This window comes from Tasmannia lanceolata, unplaced genomic scaffold (assembly GCF_043159265.1).
Source record: "Tasmannia lanceolata isolate RefF3 unplaced genomic scaffold, GAP_Taslan_0.1 ptg000006l, whole genome shotgun sequence".
In the NCBI taxonomy this organism is placed as follows: Eukaryota; Viridiplantae; Streptophyta; class Magnoliopsida; order Canellales; family Winteraceae; genus Tasmannia; species Tasmannia lanceolata.
Genome location: NW_027518683.1, coordinates 19630611 through 19642130, shown reverse-complemented (window position 1 = coordinate 19642130; position 11520 = coordinate 19630611). Strand labels below are relative to the sequence as shown.

The 11520-nt window shown below is 37.7% G+C and overlaps 1 protein-coding gene across 1 annotated transcript; it reads left to right on the top strand.

The window, feature by feature from the left end:
- Positions 1–2016: 2016 nt before the first annotated feature.
- LOC143880030 (NADPH-dependent aldo-keto reductase, chloroplastic-like) lies at positions 2017–8875 on the top strand. Its single transcript, XM_077382789.1, has 7 exons — positions 2017–2261; positions 5179–5229; positions 5807–5883; positions 6023–6110; positions 7709–7984; positions 8089–8337; positions 8556–8875. The coding sequence occupies exons 1-7, from the start codon at positions 2142–2144 to the stop codon at positions 8637–8639; spliced, it is 945 nt and encodes a 314-aa protein (XP_077238904.1). The 5' UTR covers positions 2017–2141; the 3' UTR covers positions 8640–8875.
- Positions 8876–11520: the final 2645 nt, after the last annotated feature.

The following is an 11520-nucleotide window of genomic DNA, read 5'->3' as shown; positions in this document are numbered from 1 at the left end:
GAACTTTGGCACTATCTTTGTTGCCCAAAAATAATACTTGCCCCCAATGAAGGGTTTTGCTAAGAAATGCCCTAAGGTGCAATGGAAATATAATTTTACACATGTTTTGAAACCCTTTTATATCAAAACATGTGTGAAATTATGTTTCCAATGCACCTTAGGTAGTTAGCAAAACCCCTTTTTTTATTAGGAAAATGATTTGAGGACGCCCTTTGCCCCCGACTTGCCACTCTAGGCACGTGTGGGCTTTTGAGGAGAAGCACCGAGCGGTTGGCGAGATCTCCCAAACTTGTGTGTTTCTCCAATCTCCGACCAACATCTATGATTTCAAAAGGGTAATGCTTCAAACCAATCGGATGATCCTAACCATTTGTCACCAACACTAAAAGAGGTGATACCCCATTGATCAAACAAGCAAAATGCTAAAAAGAAAGTCACTTTTATGCTCCTTCCTAAAAGACACTCATATGGCCCTACTTATGCCATGTTCACATGATCTGATCCATTGACCAAAACCACAAGTCCTTCACCTTGATCAAATGATCCTCAGCCCTTGATCCATCAAGTCTCGATCAAGCATAATCACCTTTCCAAAATAAAATCTAAATCATTGATTTTTTTTATAGGGAAATCTAATTATATATAAGTAAAGCTAAATGTGGGACAACGAGGCTCTCACCTTCTATTACGGCACTTAATTCGTAATTTTACATTTATCACGTTAGAGGAGCAGAGAATTTTTAGGGAGTTACCTTTAGTGTGTAAGTAGCATAGTGGGATTTTAGGAGATTCTACTCGGTTACATATGTTAAACGTTTCCTCCTCTCCCTTTCTAAATCTTATCCCAAGTTCCCAACTCTCTCTATCTCTTAAAACCATTCGAACAAGGACTCCTTTCCCATCCCTATCTCTCTCAAAGACGTAGTAAACTAGGACTTCTTTTCAAACCTCTCTTTCTCTCTCTCTCTCTCTCTCTCTCTCTCTCTATATATATATATATATATATATATATATATATATATATATATATATATAACTATTTCCCATTTTTTCTATTTATTTATTCTCCTCTTAGCGTATTTACCCTCCCATTTATGCTGAAAAAAGGTCAGAATTCTATTCTTGATTGCAAATTGTGATTTTGTGTAATGATTTCTTAAGGCCTAAACACTAAACACTAATAAATAGACTATGTGGGTGGGCCAACAAAACAAGTCAAAGCAATCAGATCATGTAACTGGTATCTTTGGTTGAACCAAAACAAACATTTGTTAAAGTAGATGAAAATTTGTATGATGAATGGGTGTATAAACATGTACTCATCATCCCATCCTTGATATTTGATCAAACAACAGCCGACTTGTTAAGAAGCTACTGTTGGATTAAATATCAAGGCTTGTACATCCCTCGTACCACATTTATGTGTTCATACACCCATTTATCATATAATTTCTTTTCGTAAATTTATATATAATTTCTTCTTTAAATTTGCCGGGTTACCCGCGGGTATACCCTTACCCGCCCGGGTGGGTTCCGGGTTCATGAAAGGCTACCCGTACCCGCCCGGGTTACCCGTTTGCCGGGTCTAATCCTCCGCCTAAGGGGATGTCCGTTTGGTATTGGAACAAAACCACGTGGGTGGGCTCCCAATATTCTACAAGATCAACGGTCTTGATCTTATCCCCATGCCACTTGTAAAACCGAAAAGATTCCTTTTACTATTGGTGTGGTCCACCCATCACCTGCCGCTTCCCCGAATCATCGTGGAAACCAATTTTTTATAAGACGGCCGTTAGCGACACGCGTTCAAATAAATTTCTCGCTTCCTCTCCAAGTTTTTGGTCAGGATAAATTCGCAGCCCCTGTAGGATAATTCACTACACTCTTAACGAGGTGCGAATCATCCTAAAGCGGGGGCGAATTTACCATCTCCCACGTTTTTTTGATTTATTTAGCAAATCTTCTTGTTTGTGCAATTGTGCCTGCTGTCGTTACACGAGGCTTCTATTCCTTTCCCAATATACATTTTTGCCAGTTGCGTAGTTATTTTTTCTTTTTCTTGCTTCCATATATTCCTCCTACCTTTTGTCGTTTCATTTTAGGGCAAACAAAACTTTTATTTTTTCTTGTGCAGTTAGAAAATGGCAGAGGAGATTCGTTATTTCGAGTTGAACACCGGAGCAAAAATTCCGTCGGTCGGTTTAGGGACGTGGCAGGCACCGCCGGGAGTCGTCGGAGATGCTGTCACCGCCGCTGTTAAGGTAGTTTTCACGTCCTCAATCTCATCGCCTTTTGCATTTTCTTGCTCTCTCCTCTTTTTTGTTTTTTTTTTTTAATTCATTTTGCTTTTCTTATCTCCGATTGGTATTATTTTCCTCTATGATCTCATTTCTGTTTCGATTTCTATGTTTTTTTTTTTTTTTTCAGTTTAATTTGTTTGAAGGTTGAGTTTTAGCTGTTCCGATTGTTATTATTTTCCTATGTGGTCTCATTTCTGTTTCGATTTCTACATTTTTTATTATTTTTTGTTTTTTTAGTATAATGTTGTTGAAGATTGAGTTGTAGATGTTCCGATTGGTATTATTTTCCTTTTCTATGTATTTTTTTGTTTCTGTTTTTGTTTTTTCAGTTTAATTTGGTTGAAGATTGAGTTGTAGAAGTTCCGATTGGTATTGTTTTCCTCTATGATCTTAACTCTGTTTCGATTTCTATGTTTGTTTTTTTTTAGTTTAATTTTGTTGAAGATTGAGTTGTAGAAGTTCTAGAATCTGCAACTGATGGTTGAAGAAATGCGACGTGCTCTGGTTTTCAATCTAATGCACTTTGATTTTGAACCTGATGTGTTCTATATGTTTTTATTTCAATATTCAGGTTTATGTGATTGTGATCTTAATTCTGTTTCGATTTCTACGTTTTTTTAAGTTTAATTTGGTTGAAGATGAGTTGTAGAAGTTCCGATTGTTATTATTTTTCTCTATGATCTCAATTCTGTTTCAATTTCTATGTTTTTATTTTTTATTTTTATTTTTTTGGTTTAATTTTGTTGAAAATAGAGTTGTAGAAGTTCTAAAAGCTGCAACCGATGGTTGAAGAAATGGGATATCCTCTGGTTTTCAATCTAATGTGCTTTGATTTTGAATCTGATGTGTTATGTATGCTTTTATTTCAATATTCGAGTTTATGTGATTGTGATCTTCTCTGATTTAAAATAGGATTTGCTTTTGATTACTCATTTCCTGAGAATACTTAGTTCGTGAATTGTGGCTGTCTGTTACAACCTTCATAATTTGTGATTCCTTGCTGTTAATGCTCGATGTCTTTGTGATGATTTAGATGGTTTTGGATTATATTAGGTAACGTTTTATGTTTGTTATATGTAGTTTAGTTGCAATAGAAAGATAATTCGAGGATTTGCTCTTTAGTTATATAGGATTTTTGCGAGAAAGTATGAAAAACGGACTAGGAGATGGGAGCGAAATTATAAGATTTACAAAGGATATAATTGATCGCTTTTCGACAAGTTGGATATTAGGAAACTTTTGCCTTTCTCGTGGCTTCAAAATCATAAAACATCACTGTTGGTATATGTGATTTATCCATGGCTCAAATTTTAACCAGATATTCATTTGTTCATAAATCTGTGATCTTCACTGATTTTGAGTGAGATTCAATTTTGATTAGGAGAAGAATAAATGTCCACTGAATTTCTTTGCTATCTCTCACTTCTAAAAGAGTTATTACCGAGAAGAGCTTTTGCTGTGCACCAGTTCAAAAATAAAAAGGAAAAGAGCCTTTGCCGTCACACACTGTAACAAAATATAACATCTAGGGTGCATTCTTGCGTTCATTAGCGCCATGTTTTGATGATGAGCATGCATGCTCTTGGATTGCTGGGGTTTTCATGTTCATAGATCTGTGGTATTCTTGTGGTAGTGAGATTTTCACTGGGAGTCTACATCACCAAGTCGTGATGAATGACGTCTAGGCCTATGCTGAGTTTTTTTTTCCTATGTTCTTATTTTAAAACTGTTCTCTGATGGTAATGGAGTTTTGAATTGTTGGACGGGTAAATCACATAATTATTTTTTTCAATTGATGAAATTTTCCTTGTTTATTTTTTATTGGCACAAAAGATTATCTAGAGTTGAAGGTCTGCCAATGTTATGTCATCTACATTGGAATCTCCTTTAGATCCACCATTCAGAAGATTCGGATAGTATTCTTATGGAGAAAAGCCATAGTTGTTCTTTTTCATTTGAAGTTTTGCATTTTGATCCACATGTTAGTTTATGGCTTTACCAATAATATTATTGACTAACTCATTCGTATAGCCACTGCATATATTTTTCTTGCTAGGGTCATACGGATACGTTTCACATCTATCCAAGTACAGAAAGTCATTTTCAGTAAAGATACATTCCTGGGAAAATGACCTTTAAGGGGAGAAAGCCTACCAAATTAAATGTGCTTGCATCTCTTCACATGATCATTAGGGACAATATATTCTCGTTGTGGTTGAGTGTAACTACTTTTCTTAACTATTTTCGTACACAATAATATGCTTCCAGTTGGTGCTGTTGATTGCAGTTTTGGAAAGGGCCATCAGCATATCTTCTAACCATCTACATTATATTTCTATTATTTTTGTTATTTGTTATTTTGCATTGCCTTTTCCTTTTAGATGAAGTTAGTACTATATGTAATCAAACATTCTTGCATTTTATTAATGGCATAATGCAGTAATGTCATTTTGTTTTACTCATATCTAACATTTAAGTCTTTAACTACTATGTATAGTCCAACATTCCTGCACTTTAGTAATGCCACAATGCATTACAGTTAACGTGTTCTCAATTCCTATGTCTAACATTATATGGAATTACCTAAGCACAGAAATAGATTGAATTGCCAGTCTGTAAATATCTATCTTTAACATGAAACAATTATATTCCCCTGATCATGACATTTTGTTTTCTTTTAATGCCTTGTCTGGTATGTTTTGGCAGACTTCAAAGCTATGTTCTTAATTTGAATTGATTTTTTTTTTAATGGTTTAATTTGAATTGATAATATGAGGAATTGATAATATGAGTATTTTCTGCTTGTTCTTGACCCAAATCAAAGTGGCTCATATTTCGAAAATTAAGATTAACTCACTCTACTTACACATCAATGCAGGCTGGCTACAGGCATATCGATTGTGCTCGAGTATATGAAAATGAGAAAGAGGTAACTACAGTGATTTGGCTAGTTCATTATTTTATTTTTAGACAATTTTAGAAAAACAAAGGAGATCTCCAATCTGGTCGTACTAAGACATACATAAAAAAAAATGAAATCACTTACTCTAGCTCCACTACAATAGGAAAACAATTGTGAACGATGTCCTACCCATCCTCTCACCAATGAACCGGTCTCAGGCTTTGCACCCATGCCAACATGATGAAATGAGATCTGCTTCTTTACGATCGAAGATCATCTATATATAATTTTCTTACTTGTGTACCTTTTAATATTCATTTTCAACATTAAGGTATGTCAATCCTGCCCGACCTTCCTTGAGAACCTCCACATCCCTGCTCTCCAACGCCTGCTCCCACTTTATGGGAGCATTATGTCTATCATAGTTTGGAAAACTAAAGTATGTCTAGTGTTGCTGCCTGTACATGTGTGATGCATGATTTTGTTTGAACTCATATGGGCCTGGTCACTTTTATTTATGAAAAAACATGTGGTGAGTTGATTGAGGTATCTTCTTCATCTCACATTGTTCCTTCATTTAATCTACTTTTTGCTGTAATCATAGATTGGTACGGCTTTGAAGAAGCTGTTTGAAGAAGGTGTAATTAAGCGTGAAGATTTGTGGGTTACCTCCAAACTCTGGTTGGTTTTACTTCTTTGTTTTGAGTAGTAAACCGCTAGAGGCACTTGTAGTGTGCTGGTCACAGTTTGGATTAATTTTTTTATACATCACGTATTTTTCTTTCTCTACTATACTAACAACGAAAAGTGAAATTTGTAGGTGTAGTCATCACGCACCAGAAGATGTGCCTGTGGCAATGGATATGACTTTACAAGAGCTGCAGCTTGACTATGTAGACCTGTACCTTGTATGTTTTTCTTGTTTCAATGTTATTGTGTGTACTTGGCAGATCATCTTTTAGTTAATTGTGTTTAGTATACTTATAGGTTTATCCTTTACACTTTATGGTACAATTATAACGTCTCCTGTAGGTTAGTATATTTATTGTGTATAGTCATTATTGGGCATTCTATAATATTTTTCAGTGTTATAGGAAACACATTCTAAGCCTCCAATTTGTAGGGGCTTTCTTGATGAATACAGACCGTTACTTTTTATTTTCTCACCTTCCATGTAGGGCTACCGATTGGATTTTTCTCCATGGCCCATCTAGAACAAGGCCTAGGAAATAAATGGTTTGGATCATTGAGCAAGTGGCCTCGACTTGTACTTTTGCCTGCTCATATTTTTCCGGAAAAATATGCACATTCATCAAATAAAAAATATCTTATTCTTTTAATTATGAAAATACATAGTGTGAAATTTGAATCATAACTATGATTTGAAGGTTGTGAAGCTCAATCCTTAAGTGCTGTGGAATATGGTTTTGGTGCACCAACGTTTACTCCATAAGGTTTTCTATGGAGTTGTATGTTTTTCTCCTATGTTTTATTCTTGAAGTTCTGGGGCCTGTTTCAAGTCATGAACAATTTGTGAACTGTGCCATTTGTGAAGGAGCTGAAAACAATTTCCCGCACGAATAATATCATGTGTGAATTGTAGAAGAAGCCCACAGCCCGAATGTGAATACAATGATTTCAGTATTTCACTATTCATGAATTGGCTGATGCAAGACAGGCTCCGAAGCTTGAATTTAGATAAAGGGGCACCCTAGTGCACGAGGTTCCCGCCGTTGCGGGGTCTGAGGAGGGCTAGATGTACGCAGCTTTACCACCCCTGCTTTGCAGAGAGGCTGTTTCCGTGACTCGAACTGGTTACCACCAGGTCACAATGTAGCAACCTTACCGTTGCGCCAAGGCTCACCCTTTTAAGCTTGAATTTAGATCCAAGCAATATGTCATCACTGTCTTGATATTAAAGGCTTAAGCTTTTCAGTTGTATAATATATTTGTGTGTAGTGGGTAATTTATATCCAACTTCCCTGTTTTGACAATGGACTCCACACTTTATTTACCACTTTTCAGATTGGCTATTGAGAGCATCTTAGGAATTATCACACCCTGTAAAAGTAAATTAGAAAAGTGTACAGATTGTAGTGCCATTATTGAATTTAGGGAGTGCGGTTATCAATATCTTTCTCTGTCTCTCTCAGTCTCTCTCCCTGTTTAAATATATCTATATATAACATGAGATTTGCTAGCCACCTTCGCAGAAGCTACTTCGCGCCCCGTCTTTTGCATGTGATGACAGCCATGTCAGATGACTTACATGAATAAAGCAAAAGTCAACATATGCGGCTGTCATCACATGCAAAAGACGGGGGGCGCGAAGTAGCTTCTACGAAGGTGGCTAACAAATCCCATATAACATTAAGAGCCTTATGGATTTTTGTCTTTCTTTATAAAATGATAATTTCTTTTCAGTTCATAGTTCTTGGGTTTTATGACAGTTACTGTTAACTCATGGTATTCCACTGTAACTAACTATGCTGCTAAATCCCTAAAGATCCATTGGCCCTTCGCGAAGAAAAAGGATGTGCCTGGCTTTGGCCCTGACTGCGTCGCTCCACTTGACATACCTGCTACATGGAAAGCAATGGAGAAACTTTATGATTCTGGCAAGGCTCGCGCCATTGGTGTGAGCAACTTCTCTTCCAAGAAATTGGAGGATTTGCTTAAAGTTGCACGTGTACCTCCTGCTGTCAACCAGGTGGAATGCCACCCTGTTTGGAATCAGAGCAAACTCCGTGAATTCTGTCAATCGAATGGAATTCACCTGTCTGTAAGTTTTCAAATCATTATATTGCTCATTTTCTATTTCATATCAATTTATGGTTTATACTTGAATAATTACATGTTATGATTCATGTAATGGGTTTTCTGTAGGCTTATTCCCCATTAGGTTCTCCAGGCACAAAATGGATCAAGAGCGATGTCCTTAGCAACCCTGTTCTGAGTATGGTTGCAGAGAAATTGGGAAAGACACCTGGACAAGTTGCTCTTCGTTGGGGCCTTCAAAGGGGTCAGAGTGTACTGCCTAAGAGCACAAATGAAGGGAGGATAAAGGAAAATTTTGATGTTTTTGATTGGTCTATCCCCGAGGACTTATTTGTGAAGTTCTCTGAAATCAAACAGGCAAGTGTATCTTTTCTTCAACATCAATCCTTTACGTCTAACCCAACATTAACTTGATTTCCTTGTCATGTTATCTAGTTGATTTAAATCTGGGTTAGCTGTTGAAATTAGTTACTGAGTATATGTGGATACAATACATGCATTGGAATGTATGCAAAGAGCTTTCCAGTTGCTGTCTTCAAGACATCTAATACTCTTTTTATGTTATAATGATGCAGAGAAGGCTAATTGGAGGTCAGTTTCTTGTTCATGACCTGAGTCCTTACAAAAGCGTACAAGAACTTTGGGATGGTGAAATCTAAGCAGGCGTCCAAGAGGAGGTTGAAGTGACGTCCAAGAGGAGGTTGAAGTTGTTGGAACGCATATGTTCTAGGTCATTGTTTTACGTTTGAACTACTATAGCTTTTGAAGTCTTATTTTGATCACACTTCAATGTCATTATTTTAAATTGAACTACTAGAGCTTTTTGAACTCTTATATTTCTGATGAACAAATATTCCTCTTCGCCCGAAATTAGCCCATTCAATTTTTTTGTTAATGGTTGAGAGAGTAACTAGAAAGACATGTTTTTTAACCGCATTCCTTTAAATGATCAACTGTCGTTTAGATTAATCACAACCATCAACTGTAGTTTTTTCACTCTTTTGTAGGGATTGAATACTTGAGAGTAGAAAGACATTATATTTTCTTTGTAGACTGAAAACATATACTCAAAACTCTAATTTTGAATGAAGTTTTTACTGTAGAAGACAATAATAAAACCTAAAACACTTCAAGGGATGTTCTCATTCTTAATGAGATCTTGACGAAGGCGCAGAAAGTAGTTTACAACAGGGTAGAACAATCCAGCTAGGATTCAAATGGGATTGTGACCCAAGTACAAGTAGATCCCATCCGAATTGGGAATTGGTTCTGTTGATAGCCTACTTAGAATGCGGTTCCAAGAGTCCTTTTAGAGACCGAAATTCTTCCCTTACTGAATAGAGAAATAGAAACAAATGGAAAAAAAATAAAAATCAACACAACGAACATCTAGATATTAGTCCAAAGAAGACGAACCCAAAATCAACAACAGATACCCTCAGGTTCGATGACTCAAGTTTGAGGAACACAGGGCCTTGAGGAATTGGAGGTGTTCTGAGAGATGAAAACAATACCATAAAGTGGGCCTTCTTGGGTCTGATTGGTTTCAAGGATACGAATGAAGCAGAAGCTAGAGTTATTCACCGAGGGATAAAATTGGTATCGGACAGGGAGATGGACAACCTAATGGTGGAGGGACACTGTCTCAATGCCATTAGATGGTTGGAAGGCCGATCTCCTCACCCTTGGAGATTTTCAGAGCTCATTGATGAGATCATGGACTGGGTACAGCAGCACGTGCTGTAAAAGCACTGTTTGGTCTGGGTTTTGGACTTGCAGAAAAGTGGGGGAAAAGGAGGCAGTTAGGGAAAATGGTAAAAAGATGTTGGCTGTTGGACTTTAGAGTTCCCTCAACAAAGTTAAAACCATGGATTGTTGTTGTCTTTATCTGAAGCAAAGGATTTGAGTTTGGCTCGCCTCATGATGTTCTACAAGATCAATGGTCTTGATTTCACAAACATATATGTCCCCGCCGGGATCCTAGATTTGATTGTCACCATTGATGAGATACTACTCTTCTCCTTGTTAGTCTCATTTTCAATTTTAAGGGTATATTTCAAAATCGCATGTAGTCACGCATTACGTCAAGAGAGATTTGATTTGCAAAATTCGGCCAAATCTGATAGACTTTTCAATCTAGAAGACTATTTTGGCAAATACTTCCAAGTAGGAGGTTGTTTCACACTTCCACCTCAGCAGACAGCAGCGACTAAGTGTGTTGCCTAGAAATCAGCCTTTTAACTTTTTTGCTAATGGCCGAGATTAATCTTACTAAAAAAACATGTATTTTAATCTCAGCCCTCCACTGAAAAGTGAAAGGCTGATTTATGAGTATTTGGGATGCATGTGAAACAATCTCTTTGCAAAAACGCCAAAATTAGAGACACCCATGATGAAAGGCCATTTTGCAGCCCCTCTTTAGGACATATGTGCCCTTGATCATGAAGACGGATTAATAAAAAAGACAAGTTCAGATAGACGTGGTGATCTATAGACCTGGCCAAAGAGACCCGTGCCCGCGGCTCGACCCGACCCACCCGTAAATTTATGGGAACGGGTCTGAGTTTTAGTGACCCATCAAAACTAACCCGCGGGTGACCCAACCCGCAAAAACACAGGTCGGGTCAACCCGCGGGCACCCGCTCGTAGTGGGATTTGCTAGCGTCCTTCGCAGAAGACATTTTAAGGAGGAAAAGAGGATGTTAGCAAATCTTTAGATCCCCTTTTTCACACCACGTTCTTCTACTTATCTTATCTTCGGTGGCTCCACCGCTTCTTAATCCGCCTTTGGACTTCTTCTATGGATGGGTTTCTTCTCGGCGCCCATGGAGGAAAAGATGATTATGGATCGCGTATTTTAGACAAAAGTAAAAGACAAAAGGTGTTTCGTACTTTCATGTCTAGCATTTGAAAACTGGCACGTGTAGGTGGCGGAGAAGGGCACGTCACCGTTCTTATCCATTAGATGATGTGGTAGGGTTAATATTTAATTAAATATTGAAAAAGAAGAGAAGATTCATTGCCTCTTCCCATATCTTTAAAAAAGTATATCTATACATTAATTGATGCGACGGCTTAAATTTTTATACATTGAGAAATGATTTCTCGTCAGACGTTGTCATTGTCAATGTACAACAAGTCAACAACCAGTGATAACATTTTCCAAAATAAACAACGGTTTGAATTTGCGGGTGACCCGGCCCACCTGCGGGCCGAGTGGGTCCACAAAATTCTGACCCTCAAAAATACGGGTCATCTCCTGACCCGACCCCCGTGACCCGCACCCGCATCACCCGCGGGTTGACCCGGCCCGACCCACACGTTTGCCAGGTCTAGTCCTCTACTCAGGGGTTTCAATTGATCCACTTCGGATCGATCCACCTGTCCGAGTCACGATCCATTAAAACCCTTATCCGTAGGATCAGATTCGGAGAGTTCTTTGGATCCTACTTCCCATGTCTCGGTCACGATACATTTCAAATCGGAAAGTCCAAGTAGGTCCTACTTAATTTGTACACGGTTAAAATTCTCAATAGAGGG